Source organism: Eptatretus burgeri, chromosome 10 (genome assembly GCF_056783735.1).
Source record: "Eptatretus burgeri isolate ZD-2024b chromosome 10, Ebu_testis_v1, whole genome shotgun sequence".
NCBI classification, from domain to species: domain Eukaryota; kingdom Metazoa; phylum Chordata; class Myxini; order Myxiniformes; family Myxinidae; genus Eptatretus; species Eptatretus burgeri.
The window spans coordinates 92,397,542-92,422,796 of record NC_140970.1 but is presented as its reverse complement, the minus strand read 5'-3'; the positions used below and the strand labels follow the sequence as shown (position 1 = coordinate 92,422,796).

The 25,255-nt window shown below is 40.6% G+C and overlaps 1 protein-coding gene across 1 annotated transcript in view; it reads right to left on the bottom strand.

The window, feature by feature from the left end:
- LOC147019124 (uncharacterized) overlaps window positions 1–25,255 on the bottom strand; it is a 223,369-nt gene that overhangs the window by 94,236 nt on the left and 103,878 nt on the right. Inside the window, exons 48-58 of the mRNA XM_085899932.1 lie at window positions 21,167–21,280; window positions 20,894–21,007; window positions 18,728–18,847; window positions 13,852–13,985; window positions 13,247–13,414; window positions 12,948–13,127; window positions 12,506–12,642; window positions 6,534–6,652; window positions 4,675–4,893; window positions 4,163–4,360; window positions 3,656–3,775 (exon numbers count right to left, since the gene is read on the bottom strand). Of these exons, the coding sequence (XP_085756058.1) occupies window positions 3,656–3,775; window positions 4,163–4,360; window positions 4,675–4,893; window positions 6,534–6,652; window positions 12,506–12,642; window positions 12,948–13,127; window positions 13,247–13,414; window positions 13,852–13,985; window positions 18,728–18,847; window positions 20,894–21,007; window positions 21,167–21,280 (1,623 nt within the window). The remainder of the gene's footprint in view (window positions 1–3,655; window positions 3,776–4,162; window positions 4,361–4,674; window positions 4,894–6,533; window positions 6,653–12,505; window positions 12,643–12,947; window positions 13,128–13,246; window positions 13,415–13,851; window positions 13,986–18,727; window positions 18,848–20,893; window positions 21,008–21,166; window positions 21,281–25,255) is intronic.

The window sequence follows — 25,255 nt, the reverse complement described above, 5'->3', positions numbered from 1 at the left end:
CTGTTTGGCCTTCTACCCTAAAAACTTAACTCCCGATGCTGTAAAGCAGACTCCTCGTGTCTTTGTAATTTATGGGAATGAACTCTCACATTTTCAAAAGTCATTCTCCTGCACATTATACAAGCACAGATGTATAACCAAACTCCTCTATTAACTGTAGAAAATTGCTCAAAAGTGCGTTTTTAGCTCGATCGAGTTTTGATTCTCACGATCCAAATGCCAACCACATATTCATTGAATGCCCCAGGTTTGATGCAAATTATGACATCTTTGACAAAATATGTGATGCCTTAACATTGAATTATAAATGAACATTCTTAAATTATTTCTTAAATTGTTTTATTTAATATATTTGTATGGTACAATGGAATTGTAACAACATGGGGTTTGTTCATGCTTTATCTTAGAAATATGCTATCCTCCAAATAAGTTTCTTCCATCCATCCATCCACTGGGACCATACTCTGTGCAGAGCGTTGGTGCTGCCGAAGCAGTCTCCTTGGCTATTGGGTACAATCCTGGACGGGTCGCCACTCCGACACAGGATACCAGCATGCTGGCACTCATTTTGCCGACCGCGGAAGGATGACAGGCAGAGTCAACCCCACCTGGTATTAATTCAACAGCCAAGTGGGATTTGAACTCAGGATACTCAGATCCTAAGCCCACCACCCTAACCATAAAGCCAACACCAGGCATAAATAAGTTTCTTGAAATAATTATAATTCGACTTTTGTCAATCACATAAATCATCTATCAAGGACCTATAAACCAACGCAAAGCTATATAACAGTTGGACATGCAATGAAAAGTCATTTATTTGGGAAAACTGTTTTTTATGCCTTTGTTAGCCATAAACCATTCAGGCCTACAACACAACACTGAAAGCCAGGTGCCGCAGCCCCATTCACATTCAATAAATTGTAATAAAATCAAGATGAAAAGACCTTCAAGGTGACACAGATATTCTTGGAGGGCATGATGCTGTGTTGTCTCTGATCTCCTTCTAATTGATGAGATGGTAAACATCATGGCATTGTCGGCTATGTCAATATCGATTTTATTTTTCTGATATTGATACATCGATGGGCTCATGCCGGTATATCGGTATTAAAAAACGAAAAAAAAAAAGTCATTTTTTATGCACGTTCCAAAAACACGTAATGATCCAAGGTCCATGACATATTCATATACAGTACCAGTCAAAAGTTTGGACACACCGACTCATTCAAGGGTTTTTCTTTATTTTTACTATTTTCTACATTGTAGAATAATAGTGAAGACATCAAAACTATAAAATGACACATGGAATTATGTAGTAACCAAAAAAGTGTTAAACAAATCAAAATATATTTTATATTTTAGATTCTAAGCCACCGTTTGCCTTGATGCAAGTACGATGGTTGAAGATATGATTCATATCATCTTTTGTTGGTACCAAAACCAATTTTTTTTCAGGTGTTTTTTGTTTTCATTCCAGGTGTTGGCATTCCAGGTGACGAGACTCCCTCATGAAGCTGGTTCAGAGAATGTCAAGAGTGTGCAAAGCTGTTATCAAGGCAAAGGGTGGCTACTTTGAAGAATCTAAAATATACAAGTCTGGAGATGGCAATGGTTCATGAGCGGTATTTGACGATGTCGATTGTTTCAGAAGTCAAGGATGAGACAATGTGATCATTTTTGACCAAGTTATAAAAATGATCAACATGATGTGGTACGAGTGACAGGTTATAAGCTGCAAAATGTCGAAAACCGGTTTTGTTCAACAACTTTCAAAATTTAACCTTTAAAGGTCACAAAACAATATTGTGGACATTAAAATAAGGAAACAGGATACATGCTGTAGCTTATTGGAGTTAGTTCGTCGAAGAAGGTCGAAAACCCGAGTCGATTCCCACAACTTTGAAAATTTGACCTTTGTGAACTTTAAAGGTCAAAGGTCAAGGATTATGACCTTTGGTGCAAAAATTCCTCTAGAGCATTCCAGGAACAATATAACGTCATCTAGGCTATATGGCATTTCGCACCACTCAGATTATCCATACTTTGATGAAATCAGCGTAAAAACAATCTTGAAGGAGGCGCCATGGGCAAGGTGTTCGAGATAGAGCAAAATGGTTTCAAGACTTTCGGTGGGGAATGACCTCAAGATTATGCATAAAAATATTGTCATCCCAGCTCTCAAAGTTTGGGCGGTTGTATGATTTTTATGTCAAAATTCGCAATTTTCTAGGTTTGTGACCTTGTGACCTTGACCTTGGGATGAAAATGAAAAATCGAGCTCAGTGGGGCTATGCAGGTGCCATTGGGCTAACCAAATACCGAAACCCCTGCCAGAACACATGTTTTTGGGGCGTGGCTCCGCCGATAATGGGTGCACCACTCCCATTCTCAGGAAAACACAACTAGATCATGATATAAACCTCCCACCAAAATTTTATCAGGATCGGATCAAAACCCATGGAGCTATGCTCGGGACAGACAGACAGACAGACAGACAGACAGACAGACAGACAGACACACACCAATAACGAATATTGCGGTCACTTACTGACTCGTGAACCAAAAATATGTTTTGATTTGCTCAAAACTTTTTTGGTGACTACATAACTCCATATGTGTTATTTCATAGCTTTGATGTCTTCACTATTGTTCTACAATGTAGAAAATATTTCAAAAAATTAATAAAGAAAAACCCTTGAATCAGAATGTGTGTCCAAACTTTTGACTGTTACTGTATGATGAACAAATCGTTGGCACACAGTCATTTTTCAAAATATTCCCACACTGGGCTTTTTCCCCATGACGAGAATGGTTATTTTACTTCCAACTTCAACTTGTATTAAAAATGATTTTGTTTAAAAACGACATCAGCATTGGTAATTGGCACAGGCCGGTATCACTATGTCGGTAATTGACACAGGCCGGTATGACTGTCGTGGATCGCCATACTGGTAATTGGCCCAGGCCAGTATGACTACCGTGGATCGCCATGTCTGTAATCCGCACAGGCTTTCTAAAGCACATCTGATTCATATAAAATAACCAATTGGCAATTGCTTCAAAAACAGCCACGAGGGCAAAGAGAAACGCGATTGCTTGTACAGTGTTCGGATGCTGAGGGTTAAAAGTTGAAAACTACTCTACCTACTTCCTGGTACGTCTTGACGTCATACGTTCCACTGTTCCAGGTGTAGCTGAAGGCATCAAAGCTTTTTAAACGATGCACAGTATTTAAAGATTGTAAACACCTTTCTTCCATTTGTTGGTGATATACCAAAAAAATTTTCATACCGGCTTTTCTTGGTATATGGGAATATTCCAAATTCCATTACAGGCATATCGATATATCGCCAGACCCTGTGACATTTGGTATTACATTTGTTGTGGTAGAAAAAAAAACACATGTGACTAAATTCGAGGAGTCCATATTATGTAAATTATTTTATGCATGATACAATTTATTTTCTATTTTTAAACATGTTTTAACCGTGATCCAAGGAATTTGCTAATTTTCCCATCATCTCATTGGCAGTTTTGATTACCTCAAATTAAAATTTGGTCGATACAGTCTTCAAGAGTGATTCTTCTTCACATTACAATAACCTGTGCAGACTGAAACAACAACTTCACACATGGATAAATGACTACTCACCAATGAAAGGAGGCCTATAACGGAAACAGAAATCATTTGGGCGCCTTTCGACGTAGTATCGGCAGAATTCCCAACTATTTGATTTCATGCAGCAGTTGTCAAACGGATCCAATTCACTTTCTATGAGGGAAAACAATTATTACAAAATTTATACATTAGTAACTTTTGTGAGCAATCTATAAATATTGCAGAGCAGGTTAAATGGATGCTATTTCTTTAAGTCCATCTTCCCTGCATTTTTGGGGATGTATTTTTGTTGACAAAGTCTATGCTCATTGGAGGAGCAGGATTATTACTCGCATGGAGTTTGTTAAAAAAAGAATGGTGTATAGGTGAGTATATTTTTGTGTTTTATATCAATTGTGCACTCACTGCATGCACCAGAATTGAGATAAAAACATTTTTCATGATCCCTAAATCTGCTCATGCAAAGTACAACATCATCTCTTTAGCATCACAAGTACTGAGTGTTGAGCATTTTGTCAATATTGGACCATGAACACATACCATGGTAATGTTGTTGTTTTTCACTGAGCCATGACTCCCTTATGTACCTACTCCAGCGCCAAAAAGCAGGTTGATCCCAAGGAGTAGGAAGAACTTTTTCATGCCTTCCCATTAAAAGTGATCCCCAGAAGTTGTAGTAACACCGCACACCACTTCCTGACCAACTGGGCCATCTGCTCTGAAAAGTCCATAGAGTTCCTGGAAGGCAAAGTCACATCCATAAATACTTCCAACAATTTCACTGTAATTATTTGGAGAATGGTATGTTCAAAGTGTTTTCCGAGCAATCAGATCTGTGTCCATATTAAAACTCAGAATGCGATTATTTATTGAAAGTGTCACAACCCAACCCACCAAAGCTCTATTTGTGAACGACTTTCCTGTCATTGAAAAATGATATTGATCAAACCCTAAACTTTTACAATCTGTTAGTCGATAATTGAATGTTGAGCAGAATGGAATAAACAGAGGGGATAATTTTTGGATGTTAATTGTTTTTCACATACACTCACCTGGTATACGAGGTTCCTTAAATCCATACCGTTGCAGATTCCAGCCTGAAGTATACCAGGGGTCAAAGAATGCCTGCCATAAGCTGCAAGGGCAAGGAGGATTGTTCCAGCGGAACCAGGGAAAGCCCTCAGAATGGTACCAGTTCCAGCAGTCTTTCCGTGGATTTGTAAACTGGGCTGCGTTATTCTCTAGTTTAAATGCCCAACGGCCCATTGCTCCTGGAAAAAACAATGACCATGCGATATTGAGCAGAATGGAATAAATTTTCACTTTTAAAGCAAAAAGTGTATTTCTTGACAAAAACTTCAATATTACCAAACAAATATCTGTTTTCTTTCAGCAGAAAACCTTGGCTCATGGAAGAGCAAGGTTTACAAAGGGCAAAAAACAACATTGAGAACTCAGTGGGGCCACATTTGGACACATCAAACAAAGGATAAATGAAAGACGAGGAAAATAGGGGATGAGATACAGTAACCTGAAAGTTAGAGGGTTGAGTAAGGTAAAGTTTTTTTTTTTATGAACCATATTCTTCACAGAGGGTTGATGCTGCTGACAGTTTCTTGGAAAGGATTATACTGGGTGGTTTGCCATTGCATTCCCAGCGTTGATTGTGCTCTATCCTTTTGAATGCTGAGCACCAAGCAAGGAAGCAACACATTCCATTTTTAAAGTCTTTGTTATTGACTCAGACAAGGTTTGAACCACCAATCTCCTAAACTCAGAGCAGATGCTCTCACCATTCATTTGGTAGGTATCGTTAAAGAGAGTAGAAAGACAGTTGATATTAAATGATAGTGTGTTGCTTGAAACCCGAGAATGAAAAATGCGATTGAACGGCCTCTGGAAAACACTTCCACGAATCAGAGAAACCAGCAAAAAAGATTCAATGTGTCCGGAAACCCTGGAATTGGGAGGTGAACCAGGAGAGGGTTACTGGAAGAACACGTCTCTTCGGGGAGATGGTGATGGTCGGAGGATGATCTCTCTTTTTGAGCAGAGGGAGCGAGACCAGAGAGAAAAAAGCAAGGACGCGACCAATGTGTCTGGCACGCGAGGACAATGGGTCTTGTGCTTCGGCTTCATCAGAGTAGATGCTAATAATTCTGAGAACTTTCGACTCCACAGCATTCAGGAGAGACATAAATAGTGCTGAGGCATTATCCAGAGGGGAGAACAGTACTTCATTGAGCAGCACTCCATACACATTGCAGGCTGTGAGTAGTTATTTGGCATTGGAGGCCAGCTGTACAATATAGCCAGCGGCTGTGACTGATGGTGAGTCCCAGAAGGTCAGGCAAGTGAACTCCTTGCAGCGATTGACGATGGAAATGGAGAAAGTGAGTTCATTTGACCATGCTTTCAGATCGACAATGTGAAATGTGATATATTCAAGGATTCAAAGACATCCATTTGTGAGAAAATAATCTGATTAATTCCAGATCACCAGAGAGTGATGCTGTTGATGTTTGCTTCTAAGTGGGACAGTATACAGTCCAATGCAATGTGTCATCATATCTAATGAAATGTGGGTTTTAGAATTTCCAAAATGAAAGGGTTTTCATGAGGTCGTTTGTGTAAATGAGGAACAACACTGTACCGAATACACTGCCTTGACACACTCCAGCCTCCATTGGAAGAGTCGAGGAGAGGGTTCCATTGTTTGCAACACATTGACTGAGTAAGTGGAGGAAGTCAGAAAACCATGTGCGAAGACGGCATTGTTTATCACAGAGAGTGAGATTGGCATGCAGAGCAGGATGGCAGACTGTGTCTAATGCCCAAAATAATTGCATTATAAACAGTGTGAAATATATAATTACATCACCACCAAAGGTGTGCAAATACAGGCTCTCACCCATTTCTTTTGTGGATCCCTCAGCAACAATTTTTCCAGGAAACATATCCGGACGATATCTCGTACTGTCACTTTCTTCAATGATGCCATCATTGTAGTGAAATCTCTCGTACCAGCCACTGGAATGCAATAAAGGGAAAATACTCACTTAATGTGATGTGAAAAGAAATTGTAAACTTTTCTGAAAACTTCAACAGCAGTTCCTTTAATTGTTGAAAGCCATTTCTTTATGATGTCAGTATTTCTAATGTTTTAAACCAGAACTAAGATTAGTGTGTGGTACCAACAAAAGATGAAGCATTTACAGCAAACAAGAATTCAGTGAGGTTTTCTGTATATAGTTTGTGAATGCGAAAGATCTCAAAAATCTCTTGAAAAGTGTGAGCCAAGGTATGCCGGTACACTGGCGAAACTTTTTGCTTGGATCAGCTGCATAATTGCATAATTACACAAGGTACCTACAGTAGATGTAGTATGTGAGAGTCATGGTATGTCAATTTGTCACAACATATGTCTTTTTGACCAACTGCAGGCCTTCACCTGTGCCTAAGTTGCCTCATTGTGATGCAGCAATGATGGTGGTGACATGGTATCACATTAGCGCTTCAACCACAATGGATTCATAAGTGCAAAAATGTCTCTCTGCTTGCGTAATTAAATGTCATCCAAAAGCATTCGCTGGAGAGTGTGTGCCAGGATGAATGATTAATAAAACTTTTTCATGAAAATGTTTGTCAGGAGATCTGCCATTCTTACAAAAATATCAGTTCACGTGTGAAAAGAATGATTACAGACGATTGGACTATTACTAAAAGTGAGGGTTTGATTTTTGAACATAGTAACCATTTGCTTGATGTTGGTGAAGCCTGTTTTGTTTCTACTGTTCATTGCTCATTAAGGAGCTTCAAACAGTATTGCCAAATACACCACATCTGCAATTAACGTGCTGGTTTGACTTTGCTTCGTCTTTTGTGATATATGCTTGGTTTGTTGCCAAGAGTTTGCTGCACAACGTACCCTTTCAAATCTCATTTTTTTGTAGTTTTGAAGCAGGCGGTATTTTTATTTACACCGATAGAAATAAAATTCTCATGCGCTTCACTCATGAGCTTATACATAAACCACATACATGACGAGGACATAATGAGACAGAAGTGTAGGTTTAGGTAAATTACAGACTAGTGCACAACAGAACAAGTAACAAAGACATGAAATATCATAGCCCCCATTATTTTAGTAATAATAGTGGACGGAGTTAAAGGATTAGCACATATTTATGGACAACTAAAATGGCTGCCAGTCTGACATCTTTGATCAGATCACAAAATAAAATGAGGTACATATGTATGCCACCATCTCCTGTGCTTGTGCCAAGTTTGAATAAAATCGGACCATGCAAGTCTGAGAAATGGTTGGGGACACATTTCAGAAACAAAATGGCTGCTAGTCGGCCATCTTGGATCTGATCTCAAAAAAATGGCGTGCATATGTAAGCCATCATTCTTTATCTGTGTACCAAGTTTGACCAACATTGGTAAATGCATGTCCGAGAAATAGTTGAGGACATGTTCAACATCGGGTTTATTTTTTACAACTAAAATAGCAACCAGTCGGCCATCTTGAATCTGATCTCGAAAAAAGTTGACATGCTTATGTAAGCCATGATTCATTATCTGTGTGCCAAGTTTGAACAACTGCGGTAAATACATGGTCTGAGAAATGGTTGAGGACATGTTTAACATCAAGTTTTTTTTCCACCAAAAATGGCTGCCAGTCGGCCATCTTGGATCTGATCTCGAAAAACAATGACGTGCATGTGTAAGCCATCATGCACTCTCTGTGTGCAACTACATTGGTATATGCTTGTCCGAGAAATGGTTGAGGACGTGTTCCACATCAGGTTTTTTTTTTTACAACTAAAATGCCCGCCAGTCGGCTATCTTGGATCTGATCTTAAAAAAAAATTATGTGCTTATGTAAGCCATCATTCCTTACATGTCTGCAAGTTTTAACAAGATAGGTAAATGCATGTCCGAGAAATGGTTGGGGATGTGTTCGACACCGGGATTTTTTTTTACAACTGAAATGGCAGCCAGTCGGCCATCTTGGATCTGATGTCGAAAGCAAAATGACATACATATGTATACCATCATGTGTTGTTTTTGTGCCAAGTATGAATAAAATCGTTCCATACATGTCCAAGATATGGTTGCGGATGCACGCATGGACGGACACGAAAATCGAGACCAAATCCATAAGCCCCTGTTGGACGGACCAAGTCCAACAGGGGCTAAAAACCACCATAGTGTATGGAGCACATGCAAGACAAGGACACAAGGAGAAGAGAAGTGTAGCTTTTGGTAAATTACAAAGATGAATCGGCAAAAGAAACAACAACACAGTGGATGGGATTTTCAAAAAAAGAGATTTAGGCTCATGAAAGAGCTGAAGGATTTGAACCAGAAACCTGGCATCATGAGACATGGGTTTTCATGGACATACTGAACAGATTAGCTCACATGCAACTGATATGCTCATGGCTAAATTCAAAATTCCTACATCCTCATTTGAGTAGCCAGGGTCAGCGTGGTGACTCATGATTGGTCAGAGTGGAGGAACCCAGGCCTAGAATCTGCTTCGGCAGAAATAAAGCTCCGTTTCGAGCATGGAATGTAGAAATTATAATAATACCAGCAAATAACATCCGTCACTTCACTGATGGGAATACTAAAGGGGGGTGGGAGAAAAAAGGGGGAGAGAGAGAGAGAGGGGGGTGGGACAAAGAGAGAGATGGTGGAGAAGAGGGAAAGAGAAAGGAGGGAGGGGGAGGGGGGCAAGGACAGAGAGAGAAAGACAAGGGATGGGGGGGGGCGAGGAAAGGGAAGCAAGTAGGGGTGGGGGAAGGGAAAGCAGCATGAGGGGAAGGGAAGGGAAGGCAGCATGAGGGGAATGTTGTACTGTCACAGCATACCAGGTCATTACCAGGGTGAAAGTGCTTTCAATAGTCGATTGCGAAAGTGAACTTGTTGCTGTTGCAGCTTTAGTTTCTATGAATCCTCATTCTCAACTGTTACTAATCGGTACTCTCCCTTGTGTTTGGTTTTCAAATGTTTTCGCATATTGGACATGTTACAGTGATGAGCAATTTCAAAAACAATGTGAGCATGAAATTTTCGGGCTGTCTTCCTTAATCTTCCCAAAGGAGTTCCAAACTGCACTTCTGGACCTTTTGAATGACATGTTGTCAAAACTTTATCAGTAGATGTATTGCCTACCCATCTGTCAGCAAAGCAATCAGCACACTTTACTGGCGAACGTCAAATGCCTTGCTATTCATTGAAGAAGAACACGAAGAAGCAAGTGACTTGCTTTTGCTGCTATATTGCAAATGGGACACCCCAGGGTGAAATTTTTCCCGTAAAAACGCTTCTTTCTATGAAGGATGAATTACTTGGAATTGACATCGAGTCCGGTTCACTACTCGATTCCTTTCAATTCCATGGGTGGAATTGAGTACTTTGGAATTGATTCCGCCCACCACTAATAAGCGCTCAAGTAACCACTCCAACAAAATGGTTGATAAGGAATGGCTGGCGAGGTCATACGAAACACCATCCAGAAGATGTCCGGAGATGACCAAAAATGCCCGGAGTTTCAAACAATATGTGAATTGGACAAATTAACACTTTTTTTTAGGAGTGAGAAATGCTGCTAAGTGCAATTCCGCAGTTTAAATTTTGAAATTTGGTTTGGGTTAAGAGATTCTGGAGCTCACTGCAATTCAGCTGTAATGTTTGTAAACGTCCAGAGAGTTTTATGGAAATGGAGGGGGGGAGGGGTTTGGGAGGTGGTGGGAATGTGTTTGGGAGGAGGTAAGCATGAAGTTAGGGGAAGGGAAGGCAGACGTGTGGTGGAGCATTAATTACGATTCATAGTCTCATCAAAATGATCCAGCATAGGATAACAGTGAAGATGGAAATAAAATAATGTCTGAAATACATCTTCTACTGGTCATACTGAAATATTGCCCAGAGAAAAACACTGTCTGCAGATTAGTACCACCTAGACAGGTCTGCAGACAAACACCGTCCAGAGATAAACACTGCCCGGACACATCCGGTGACAAACACAGTCCAGAGATAAACACTGCCTGGACATGTCTGGAGACAAACACCATCCAGACACATCTGGAGACAACCACCGTCTGGGCATGTCCAGAGACAAACACCATCCAGACGCATCTGGAGGTAACCACCGGAGTATCAAATAATGTGTGAATATAACTCTCTGGATGTTTATAAGCATTACAGCTGAAATGTGATGAGCTCTAAAATCTCTTAACCTGTTATAACCGATCGCTAATCGCTTACTAAGCCAGCACGGTCATATTAAACACCGTCTGGAGATTAACGGAATGCCAAACACTGTGCGAATTGGACAAATGAACACTTTATAGCAGTCAGAATTAATGCTGAGGTCAATTGCGCAAGTTTAAATTTTGAAATTCACCTCAGGTGAAGAGATTCTAGAGCTTATCACATGTACGGAAACTAAATAAAGCCACAGATACTTGGAGACGCCTATAGTGTCAAACAATGTCCAAATTGGACAAATTGGCAGTCAGAACTGCTGCTAAGGTGAATTCTGCAGTTCAAATTTTTTAATTCAGCTCAGGTTAAGATATTCTCGAGCTTATTGCATGCGTGGAAATTAAATAAAGCTACAAACACTGGTGTCTCTGGGCGTTTATAAGCATCACGGTGTATCCAGAAATTCGTAGGTATGATGATCAGGTCTTCGATGATATGACCGAGGAAAGTTATAAAAAAAAATTCATTAACGCTTTGGCATTAAGAAGCTGTTGCAGTCTGTTAGAGTAAAGGCATTGATGAACAAGCTAAACAAAATGGTGAATTAAGACCCTGGCAAGCTGACAGAGGGCTGACTCAGGGGCTAACCAAGGTTGATGGCTTGATAAAGGAGAATTAAATAAGGCCATTAATTATATTCAAAGGGAGTGTTTAAATTAACCCAAACATCCAATCTTCATTCATGCACTACCTTAGCGTTCCCTTCATACACCTGAAAAGTTTGGGGCCGCTAGGTTTCATGGGTTTGGAGCCGCTAGGTTTCATGGGTTTGGAGTTATGGAGGAAACACACTGACAGATTGATGGAGTTTACTTTGGTTGACTTCGCACCCATCCAAAGTCAACGGCAGACCCCCCCCCCCCCAACATCGTTTTTGTGTATTATTCAATAGATGGAAGAATCTCTGTATGAAAACCTTCATAGAGTATACTGCTGGACAGAATAACTTAAAAACTGGATGTTATCGCTAAATAATAAATCAAACTCCTGGAAGTTGGACAATTTGTCTGGGAGAAAAAAAAAACTCCCTTGCCGCTCCCTTAAGGAGTGGATGTTTCGAGTCGATTGTAGTCGATCACCACATCAGATTTCTGTCAATCACCGACGACGACGACGATGATGACCGCAACATGAAAAATCGAAATATCGCGCTCCGTAACAAGCTCCATCAGAACTAGTTGTGACAGGCAAAAGGCATTGGGGAAGGAGTATATTTTGGTTGACCATGAACTTTTGGTATATTATTATATTGATGGGGGTATATTAATTAACTTTTTGTGTATTATTATATAAATATAGGTATAATAATGAACTTTTTCCTGAAAAAGGAAAGGCATGTTCAGATTGCTGAGACACTTTCACTGCCACCACCTCCTCAGATCCTCAAATATGCCTACAATGCAAGAGGCATGTAATGCACCAAGAGTTTTAATTACAACTGTGAAGCTGTATTTTGCAGACACCTGTTGATGATGAAGTACAAATACAATAAGTGACACAATAACAAATAAAATGTATTGGCAATCTCATTTGTAATTCAATGTTAAGCCATCAGATATGGTTGTCAGACATTTAAAAAAGGTCTCATGTTCAGCATCAAACCTGTGGTATCCAATCAGTGCATGATTGGCATTTGGATCACGAGACTCAGGCCTCCAGAGCATCTTTCCTTCCATGAATTGGATCAGGCAGAACGTGTTTATGCCGTCAGTTGTAAGAATGGCCTGGAATGTGTTTGTCTGCAAGAGAAATAACGTCTGAAATCACAAGACTTTGCTGTGCATTATGGATGGAATTTTAAAAGGGCTCTGTGGATAGATAAGATCTGTGCAACAATGTTAATTGTGAAAGATTTGGCAAGACATATACCATAAGCCCCTCAACACTGCACTACAAATATCAGTTTCTTCTACTTGGAGATATATTCCTCATGTGGTGATGGAGCAAGTGAGCATAAGGGGAATATGACAACATCAGTATGAGCATTAAAGCGTCACACTTTCATTTGAGGGTACAAAGAAGATTAAGATGTACAAACACATACGTTAAGCAAGTTGCTGGTAGCAGGGACAGCTGGTACTCCGTCCCATGTAATCTTGAGTATCCAAGTAGCATCAAAACTCTTGGTGAAGTTTTTCTGCACTTGCCCATTTACTTTCTGCCTCAAATCACTGGCATCTGAATTGCTTTGGCCACGGCCGGTCTTGCCAGTGTAATCATATTCCTGTAAAGTTGAGAATAATGCAATGAAAAGAAAAGAAAGAATATGTGGCAACATTAGTCTCATTTCTCGAAGCATGTTAGCAAAGCAACATTAATTAAAGAAGGCACCGTAGTAAATACCTGATAGTAAATTGATCCCACATTGTGCAGGGACACGTCTGCATCATCCCAGAACACAGAAATGGTCGGAGTGTGGTAATCAGTTGGAAAACCATGCGTTGGTGGGTTTGGGTAAGCAATGCGGTAGTCCCAATTTCTCATGAAAATGATTGCACCATTGTCGGTAAACTGTCAGAAACCAAAAAAATACAAAGGTTTCAAAAGTATGTTTCATCAGGTATACACAAACAAAACACTGAACTCGTAAATCTTCGACAGCAAATACAGTTTGCAAGAAATGCTGACCAGTAAACATTAACAAAGGAGACAACAACAAAATGTCACACCTGAACAAATGTGCAGGATATGACAGATTTTTTAAATAATCATCTCCATGTGCAATGCAAAACATTCTTTGTAAATGGAAATACTGAAAAGAAGATAAAAATAAATAAAAGCACTGCAAAAAAGAATATGAAAAAATAAAATAAAAAATCACAACATGAACTTGATGATTGGCATTTGAATGCACACAAACCACTGGAGACTGTTGGTAGAGATAGATTAAGGGAATATTAAAGAGTAGGAGAGCAATTTAAGGAAAGCAAATGTATTATATTACTTACATAGAGCCTGTAAAACATGGAATTGCCAAAGGGGATTCCAAACGGAGGAGAGAAGATGGGAGAAGTGTAATCATCTGCATTGATCCAAGACCGTTGATCCCCAGTTTTCAATCCATAAGAGAAAAGACGAATCTCTGAAATAACAAGTGTTTCCCACAATTCAATTTACATTTAATACAAACTGTAAGTTCACTTTCCAGGATAATTTCCTCACGCACATGAAGCGAAAAGCAGGGTTGAGCAATTTGTTTATGTATGTCCGTCCGTTCGTCCGTCCATCCATTTTATCCATTTATGCTCATCATTTTATGAACGAGGAACAGCTTATTTAAACGGAATGTTATATTTTGAACATGAACCAGAATATGAATAGAGAGACAAGTCAGCCATTTTACCATACATTGGCTCTGAATTTGTACAGATCGCACATGCTCAGGGAGGAGTGAGATAATATTTTAGTCGGTTTCACTGCCAGGCAGTAAAACAAAATTGAAAAACATTCCAAACAGGAAACTTAATGTTTTTAAGGAAGTCATAATGGACATAATCAACAAGCATGAGTAACTTATGTAATGTGTTAGAGAGGGTGATGTAATTGATGCTCGAGAAAACTGGCGGTAGAACCTGTAATATATTTCTAAATATGCCTTTAAACATCAAAAACATTAATTTAAATTCAATATAAAGAAGAAAGTTTGTGGATTTGTTTGTTCATTTATGCATTTCCACCCTGGAGGAACCAGTGCAACCAAACTTTGCAAGGCCTCCTCTTTCATCCAGAGGAAGGTCGAGGACTTTGTTTGGATAAAAAACAAAAATGGAAAAACAAAATAAAAATAAAAAACAGATAATTGACCTTACACCTCAATCGAGTCTTGTGCTTTTACATGGCCTGCATTTTTTCCCGGAAGCAATCAAACAACATGTATTGTAAAGATCATCGGTTGAGGTTGTAGTGAGTTGTTGTCAACAACACAAATTTAACTATTATAGTGCTTACATATGTGCCTGTCATTAAAGAGATTGCTTTGCACTTCCGTGTTCAGGCCTAGAGCGAAAATGTTACTTTCACACTGCCACGATTGAGTAATATGTATTGTGAATATCGAATGCTGAGGTCATAATATAATGTGTTAATAATAATAATAATAATAATAATAATAATAATAATGTGTTAAAATGTAGTATGCAAGCATATAACAGAAACTGTGTTTTCCATTGGTACATTTTTCCCGACCTCCAATCCTCACCGTCATGGTGCGATCCATCTCTAAATTTTTTAACTTAAATATAACGAGTCACAAAGGTCGGCATGGTAAGATGCCAACTGGAGCACCTCTGGAACTACCAAGGGAACACTTATGTTATGAAATATCTTAACCAACCTTACTTGCATTATAAAAACTGTCACATGCAACTAAAATAGACCCGTGATGGGCAGAAACAAATCAGATGCAAAGAGAATGGGAGTCTACATGTCACTTGAAACTCAAGAGCAGGCACAGGCTTGGGTTGAGGATCAACGTGCAAGACAAGCAGCCACCAGGGCAGCTGAGACAACAGAGCAGACACATGATCGGGTTGAGGATTAACAAGCAAAACAAGCAGCCTCCAGGTCAGCATATTGAGCATCCTTAGAAGGTGAAGAATTTCTATACAAGTGCAAGCACATTTTGCAATGCCCAAGATTGGTATTTCATACAAAACCCGAAGGCCAACATTCCCCAATTTGTCATCCAGGAAATATTTCAATACATGTTTCACTGAATTTCCCTGGGCAACGCCAGGTACTTCAGCTTGTGGAATTATATATTTGAACACTGTATAACACAAATCTTCTTCAAAATACTTCCAAAAACCATTAAATATATTGATATACAGCATTAGAGGGTGTGGCATGTGAGAGAGTACAGCATTGCGGTGAAGAAAAAGGAGCTGCCCCATGGCTATGTACATACATGGTGATCAATAATGTCTCCATCTCATAAACTGCGACTCAATGTCTCTTATTGCAATGTATAAGGTGATGTATAAGATTACTTCAGCAGTGATAAACTTCTGGATTTTTCTTCACAATCTTTCACATGATGATTGCCAACTCTGATAGTTGACACCACTCCCATTTGCAAACCATCTCTGCATGTGCATGTACTGTATTTTCAAGTATTACCCTTCTATGAGCAAATCTACGTTAATTTCTTATCCATGACTGGAGAAACCCCACATTATGAGAAAACTCGTAGCAGGCAGTGGGATTTGATTTTCAATTCCCTATGTGAGGTATAAGCTGTCTGGTAGGACTATTTTTAGCACTGAATCGACACTGGTATTACATCATTACTCATGGTAGATAGTGTGCTGAGCAGCACATGTTGTTTTCTTTTTTGCTCCTCATTACCCTTCAAAATGGCACGTATGAATGCAGATGAAGGTGTCAAAACTTCTCATGGAGACTGATATATTTATGTTCACCGAAATGCCAGCAGATTGTTTGTTGCGTTCTCTGCCATGACAGCATATTCTGTTTATAATACAACCGTAATTTTTTCTATGAGAATACTCGGAGTGGCAGAATCTGGTACACCAAGCATGACGAGTATACTCGTTGACAGTCAATGTGTTAAAATCATTATTTTATTTAAATTGAAGTATGTACATACTTAAGCAGTGCATGGGGTATCATGTAAAATGAATGCTCTGGTTTCAGCAGTTGTTGTTTCATGTTGACTGCTTTTGTGGTTGTTTTTGGAACATGTGGTGAGTAAAATGCACAGGGTCAAACAAGGAGAAATTGCATTATCTCTGCAAGTAAACTGTGTATCAAGTTAATCACTATTTTGCATCTCCTCAGGATAATAAGGAAACATTCGTTGGTCAAAAAGCCTCATATTTTTGTCCAGTCAGAATAAGTCAGTCAAACTTATTGCGAAAGCAGATCAGCATTTATCGAAATCTTCTTTCAAAAAACACATAAATAAAAGGACTTCCTATCTCCTCTCTTACCGCTTCACATGTCATCACCAAACTTTGAAGCCACAATAAATTTCTGTCTCTGAAATTCAAATACAGATGTTCATGAACTTTCCCAAACTCGATGGTGCTATAAGATTGACATGCTGGTCCTTCGCCCCGAATCCATCCTTTGCACGGTTTCCTCCATGCACTCCTTTCATGCTGTGTCACAATTGTGGAGCTTGCATAAGCATGGCACACTTTGAGTGCAACTGCATACAGCGAATGCCGCACACGAGTGCCTTTGGTCTCCAGACCAAGGATGAAGGTCAACTCCCGGGGATTCCAAGGGTGGCCTTGACCAAGGCATCTGTGGTCATTGCAAATTATACCGCTCACACAACAGACCCCTAAAAAGGGGCCTTGCCATGCCTGCATTACACCGTGGTGGCATCATGGTGCATCTGTGTCTGGTCTTCAGTCAATGCCTGGTGGTGTCCTGCCTTAAAGACAGACCTCACATGGTCAGGTTGGCACACCTTGCTGAGATTACATTCATAAAGGATAAACGGCCAACCAGTATGATAGCTCGTCGTCGGGCATGCGCCCAATGCTTGTGGAGTTGCCTCATTGCTGTGGGATTCCCCAAAAGCCTCAATCTCATTTTGTGAAACTTGGGGGTCACCATGACCTGATTTCTATTTCCATGGTGTCAAATCTAAAAGTCACTATGAACTCAGTTATTTTCTTTTTCTTCAGCACATTGCTAAAATCTGTAAATCTATATTCTTCCAACTGCTCAATATTTCCAAAATCTTCTCTTCCTTAAATCAAAGGTCTACTGAAACTCCTGTTTATACTCTCATAACGCCACACTTGGATTGCTGCAGCTTATGTTAACAGTCTTGTTTGCCTATATTCTCAAATCTTTACAAACATTCAGAATAAGATTACCAGGCTCATAGTTCAGGTTTGTAAACTTGATCACATCACTCCAATCCTCAAAACACTTCACTAACTCCCAGTACACCAATGTGTAGCTTTTAAAATTTTGTTGCTAATCTTGAAATTGCACCATAAATTGGTTCTTCCATACATTTCTGACCTCATCACAACTTACACCCCTGCAAGAAAGCTACAGTCTACCAACAGGAATCTCTTAGTAGTTCTGAGGATGAAGAAATTTCACCATCGAGCATTCTTCAGATATGAATTTAAACTATGGAGCATTCTGCATTAAAAATTTGCACACAGTGTCATCAATTACAGTTCACAAATCTCTCATAAAATCTCATCTTTTAGAGCTGCATCTTCTTAATTTCCACTTTTCTTACCTTTCCCTTCTTTGTAAACTGCTTTGAGATTTTACTTCTCAATCAAGTAATACAAGAAAGAAATTTGATAAGACAATGAAAAGTGTGATGTAAGAAATTTGATTTACTGAAAATTTTAAAAGTTTCCATTTCCTGCACTGTTGTAAGCAAGTCGTTTGTAGACTATTTATGTATTCCACATATGTGCAGTGTAACGTTCCTCAAACAAATGGAATGTGTTGATGATTAAAATTTCCACACAATCATTTTCTGTTTTCAATATTGAGTAATAAGCAATAAATGGTGATCTGTGAGATTTACAAATAAATGGTGATAAATTCCAATCCATGTGATGCTTTTTTGGGTTTTTTTTTTTTTGCCAACGAGCCACAATAGTTTTCAATTGCAAAATAGTGAATGGGTATCCAAAGGAATGTGTTTGACTGTGGGAAGACCTTTCTTTTGCCTTTGAGCTCTATATGTTCCAAGAAAGACACATCCTGAAACTGTCCACAAAGATGAAAGGTGGTGTTGCATCATATTAGCAGGCTTTAGTGTTAATTACTCTGCAAGTGTACGACAATGCAGACAATGGGACAGAAGAATTGTACCATTGCAGGTGATTCCATCTCCATGGTAATCCTCCTTGCAGGTGCAAGTGTAGGAGCCATCAGTGTTGGCACAAGTAGCACGATGTGGATTGCAAGGGTGTGAAAGGCACTCGTCAATATCTGTGGCACATGGACGATAATATGTCAATTATAATGTGGAGAGAAATAATGAAACATTTCAGTAAAAAGGATAAAGTGAACATTACACAGTGAGAAAAAAAAGGCACTGCTTTGTTTTTCTTTTTCTTTTCAGGAGCAAGGCTTAGGCAAGATAAAGGTAGAATTAGGGTTACGGTTAGACAGTGGGCCAAAAATGAAGGGAATGAACAAGAAAAATGGAGAGGTAGGAGTTGGAGGGAACACTTAAATGAACAAGTGGGTAAGGAAAGGAATAATGGGGGTCATAAAGATCATGGGTCAGAATTGACTCATGATCTTTATACAATAGCACATAAAATGTTCCTATCTCTTGTGACAGCAGTCAGAAGAACCAAAACTTAACATTTACAGGCAATTATACAATCAAAATGGTCACGTTTTTGGTTTATCTTTTGGAAGTAAAATAATGATACAGATAAAAAGGCAGATATTAATGCACACAGATCCATTGGAGAACAGGTCCCGAATTATACATACATACATAGGAGGGGAAAATGGGAAAAATGAAGTAAAAAGAGAGAAAGAAAAAAAAAGAACAAAAGGCGAGGCATAAATGTCGAGAGTAAGTAAGTGGTGGCAAGGAAAGAGAAGAAATTGATTACAAGCGATGAGAAGAGAAGTGGGGAGGTGATGGGGTTTGGAAGATGTTGTACAATGGAAAATATATATAGTGGGGGAGATAACAGCAATTTTTGAGAGGAATCGTGCAAATGATGATACAAGCATCAAATTTGGCACATTTGTTCTCTTGGGGATTCTAATCAAATCTGCCTGATTGGCCATTTGAAAATCCAAATTTTGAAAAATTTGAAAAAAAAAAACTTCAAAAAGTCTACATCACGAATCAATGTTGGATGCTGGCTGAGATTGGTGAATGTTTCAGAAACATCATCAAAGACGTTCCAAGTCTGCCATGCAGTTTTCTTCGCTTTACCATGGAAGGCAGACACGACGTCACATCCAGTGAACGCATGGAAGTATGGGATCCCTCAAGCTTTCTCAGGCCCTATTGCAGAAACTACCTCATGGACTGGAATCCATCGCTCCTTGGCTCCTTGGCCAAAGGCAATCCACATGTTCTCAAGACCTAGTTCCTGCAAGGATGGCAGTACAGATATTGCTATGACAAGTACGTCTGTGTCATTAACCTTAATGATAATGGACTTGCTCCCATCCGTCGTTGCATCCCTGGTGTGTACAAGTATTCGAGTGTCAGCTTCTTCATGACAACATGGAGACACAGCATCCAGTGACTTCCTTGTGTTGCTAATGGCATCTTCTCCTTTTGTGACAATGACTGTGCTTGTCGTCTGTGCTTCACACATCTTTTCCGCAAGGAAGTGAAACAGCTCAGTCTTGTTGCTGTCATCTCGAAGAAAGCTTCTCCAGTTACTTGGGGTCTTACTGGTTCCTGTCACTCTTCTTCCGATCCCTTGCCCCCTTTTCGACCTTTCCTCGGACTTCAGACTTGACTTCTTGTACACGTCAAACACTACGTCCACCCTCTCGTACCTGGCACCATAGGATTCCACCTTTGGGATGATGTCTTCTTTAGCATAGTCATCAAATATCTTTGAAGTGTGTGGAGGTAGGGCATTGATAAGTGCTGAGCCATCAATGATGACTGCATCTCCCCTTGGTTCTCTGTCTGGGATGTTCACTTGCACTTCAAGAATTTCAGCCAGCTGTGACTTCAAATTTTTTTGCATATTTTTTTTTTTCAAATTTTTCAAAATTTGGATTTTCAAATGGCCAATTGGGCAGATTTGATCAGAAAGCACTACACAACAGAAATGCCAAATTTGATGCTTGTATCATAATTTGCACGATTTTTCTACTATCTACTACAAGAATAGGAAATTATCAGGATTAGTATTGGGGGGGGGGGGGTGGAGAGTCTAACAAAACTTCAGCAATTTTGTGTCCACAAAATATATATGTGCCGTGAGTTAATATTAAAGTTCAACGTTTAGTGCAAAAGCCTCTTTATAAATGTGACAAACTCACCATGAATACAATTGTTTCCAGTCCATCCTTTTGGACAAATGCAAGTGAATGTGTTTGCACCATCAACGCAAGTTCCACCATGGTGACAAGAGTGTGGTTCACAGTCATCTTTGTCTGTAGAATGGGGAGGACAAATCGTAAGTTACAAGTTGCTAGTAAAATCACCATTAAAAACATACTTTCACATAATTCCACACAAGAGTGGGTATTATATGTTAATTTACAGGCTATTTGTGTTAAATAAATAATGTGTAAGGAAACAATGGTACTCACTTATGCTGCAGTATCTCCCGGAAAATCCAACAGAGCATTCACATTCAAAGGTCTTGATCTTATCAATGCACGAGCCACCGTTCAGGCAGTTAATATTTACACAATCATCACTGTCTGAAATGGCAAATAATGCAGAAATCATCAACATGGGTAAACAACTCAATCAGTTATACAGTAGGTACTACTCAACCAGATTAATGGCCATTTCAAGGGACTCGTTTATATGAACTGCCTGCAATACATCAAGATAATAGTTTATCAAGTTGGGAATTGGAAACGAATCAGACAGTACAAATCTTAAAAGGCAAATGTGATGACTGAGCTCTCCAATCAGCACAAGCATGGGTGTTTATAAAAATCAATCTCAATTCCTGTATTTTAAGTAATGGAAACATATACTCATACAAAAGCTATCATAAAGAATAATAAAGATGAACAAGCAAATAAATATGATGTATGGTGACAGCAGTCATTGTTAGGATTGCCAATTGGTTTGAGATTCATTCCTGAAGCTAGCCTGCTGGTTGCATCATTATGAAGAGTGGCTGTGCTACTGATGAAGTGCCCATGCACTTTAGGACAGGAGTTTGGCCAGGGTATTGAAGATAACTCAATGACTCGACATCGAAGGACACCATGGTATATTTAACCTCCACCAGCTAATAGTCGTGGATGGGACACCGAGCTTAACGTCATTCTGAGGGATGGCGGTCATTGATACAATGCTTTGTGAACAATGTACCAATCCTGATATAGCTCCCTGCATGTGAAGTGAAGCATCGATCTGACAGTTCATAACACTAGGGTCAACAATCAAACACAAACGATGTGATGAATTAAAGGATGTGATGCACGATCACGTGTCGCGCAGTCAGATAAAACCGTGATGCCTCGCGGTCGGTGGGATTGTCCCTGGGGCATTGTCATTTACGGCGGTGGCTCACTTGGTGCTCGTTGAATGGTGAGAATTGAGAGTATACCGGACTCCGTGATTATGCTGGCTAATTGCTGATTTATTTTGCGGTGATCGACGGCACATTTATTCCTTGCTGCACATGTATTCCTTTATGTGTCTGTAGAATCGGCTTCAATCAAGTGAAATAAAGGCTTATACTCCGAAGGATTTTCCCTCGCATTCACTTCAATTTATTTCACTTGATCCCTTCGGCTGCCTCAACCGACTATGGACAAGATCGACAAGCCGGAGAGGTTCGATGCGGACCCCAACGCTACTGACTCGGAAATGAAGTGGTCCCATTGGTTCCGTTCCTTCTCACACTATCTGACCATCATTGAAGAGGGAGCCGACAAACTGGCCGCACTTGTAAACCATGTCTCGCCCAGCGTATTCAGGCTCTTCTCGGAGTGTGACACCTACGACGCAGCGATCGACGTGCTGCGGGCGCTCTACGTGAAGCGCAAGAACGAGGTATACATACGACATCTTCTCAACACACGCAGGCAAGAAGCCAGTGAGACAATCGATCAGTTCCTGCAAGCTCTGAGGCAGTTGGGCAAAGACTGCAGTTTCCGGGCTGTAACCGCTGAGGAACATCGAGATGAAGCGACCCGGGAGGCGTTCATCCAGGGGCTCCGGTCAGCCCCCATTCGGCAACGCTTACTGGAAAAAGCACAACCCACTCTTGAAATGGTAGCTGACCAGGCCCGAGCTATGGATACGGCTCAGCAGCAATCTGAGTCATATGGGACACCGGTGTTGCTAATGAATGCTGCTACGGTGGAAACTCAAAGAACCCCCCGGGACACCTCCGACACTGAGGATGGAGATAAACCCGAGGAATCGGATACCCAGACCTCGTCAAACTCCTCAGCAACTACTTCGGTTGGTAAATGTTTCTTTTGTGGGTATAAAAGACACCCCCGTAACAAATGCCCTGCCAGGGATGCCACATGCATGAACTGTGACAAGAAAGGGCATTATGCCAGGGTATGCAAATCTACTCTTAGAAGAAATAAACCCACTTCTGCGGCTCTCTACTCACAAAAGAAAGTAACAGCAGCTTCACCGGGGAATCTATCCAAAGTTATCATCAACGTACGAATTAACGGGCATATGGCTGAGGCTCTGATTGATATCGGAAGCTCTGAAAGTTTCATCAACAGCTCAGTAGCGAAGGGCAGGAAATGGAAGATCCACCCGACAGACAATACGGTATGCATGGCCTCCAAATCACTACAGTCCAGCGTACGAGGGTACTGCAACGTTGAGTTGGACAAAAAAGGCTACACGCATCGGGATGTAAGGGTACTGGTGCTTCGTTATTTATGCGCAGATGTAATTCTGGGTCATAATATCCTCAAGCAGCACACGAGCGTCGAAATACCCTTTGGAGGAAGCAAACCTCGTCTAATTCTAAATGCTCTGACCACCGCAGAGGTATCATACCCCCTGCTGTTTGCTAACTTGTCGCCGGACTGTAAACCGATAGCGATCAAATCGCGACGATACACTGCCTCCGATATGAACTTCATCACTTCTGAGACCAAGCGATTACTGGAAGAAGGTATTATAGAACCGAGCGATTTGCCATGGCGCGCGCAAGTGTTGGTGACCACCAACCAGAACCACAAGAAACGAATGGTTGTCGATTACTCGCAAACGGTCAATCGCTTCACCCATCTCGATGCCTACCCTTTGCCGCGCATAGACGAGATGGTCGAACACGTGGCCAACTACAAAATATTCAGCACCATCGATTTGCGAAGCACCTATCATCAAATTCCCATTCGAGAGGAAGACAAACCTTACTCCGCGTTCGAGGCAGGTAGACACCTCTATCAATTTAGGAGGATTCCGTTCGGTGTCACTAATGGAGTAGCTTGCTTCCAAAGAGTTATGGACGACATCATCTCGGATGAAAACCTCAAAGACACTTTTGTTTACGAGGACAATGTCACGGTGTGCGGTAAGGATCGGGGGGAACATGATATGAATCTGGACAGATTCTTGAGCATTGATAGAAAATATAATCTGACTCTCAACTACGACAAATGCGTATTCTCGGCAAAGTCAATTGATCTTCTTGGCTACACAATAGCCGACGGCACGATTAAGCCCGATCCTGAACGATTGCGCCAAATCCGTGAGCTACCCCCACCTCATGACCTGCAGACATTGCGTCGAGTGATTGGAATGTTCGCTTACTACGCTAGATGGATTCCCCAATACTCCGAAAAAATACATCCCCTGGTGCATTGCAAAAACTTCCCACCAGATGCCGCTGTTGTAAAAGCTTTCCACAGCCTCAAAGATGATATCAGTAATTCCGTGGTATTATCGATCGACAGCACGGTGCTGTTCGTGGTAGAAACGGACGCTTCCGATCACCGCGACGCTCAATCAGTCTGGACGACCTGTCACGTTCTTCTCAAGAACTCTCTCAGGAAGCGAGCAGAGACACTCGGTGATAGAGAAGGAAGCGTACGCTATTGTCGAAGCCCTACATAAATGGAGACATTATTTACTGGGCAACCACTTCACACTCGTCACGGACCAGCGATCCGTTGCCTTCATGTTTGATGGGAAAAATAAAGGGAAAATTAAGAACGAGAAAATAATGAGATGGCGGATAGATCTATCCTGTTATAGTTACGACATTGTTTATCGGCCCGGGAGGGAAAACCCTGCTGCAGACACCTTCTCTCGGGTCTACTGTTCGGCGACAATCGGTCGGGCTTTGCAAGACCTTCATGTGTCTCTGTGCCACCCAGGGGTAAGCAGAATGGCACATTTCGTGCGCAGATGAAACCTTCCCTATTCTATCGAAGATATTAAACAAGTGAGTGCTTCTTGCCCTGTTTGTGCTGAACTAAAACCCAGATTCTATGGCGCCGCTTCTGGCAGGTTGATCAAGGCCACTTCACCCTTCGAGAGACTAAATATCGACTTCAAAGGGCCCCTGCCGACTGAGACAGACAACAGATACATACTCACGGTTGTTGATGAATACTCGAGGTTCCCATTCGCATTCCCATGCTCGGATATGACCTCGGGCACTGTCGTGAAATGTCTCTCTGACCTCTTTGCCATGTTTGGGAAACCGTCGTACATACATTCAGACAGAGGGC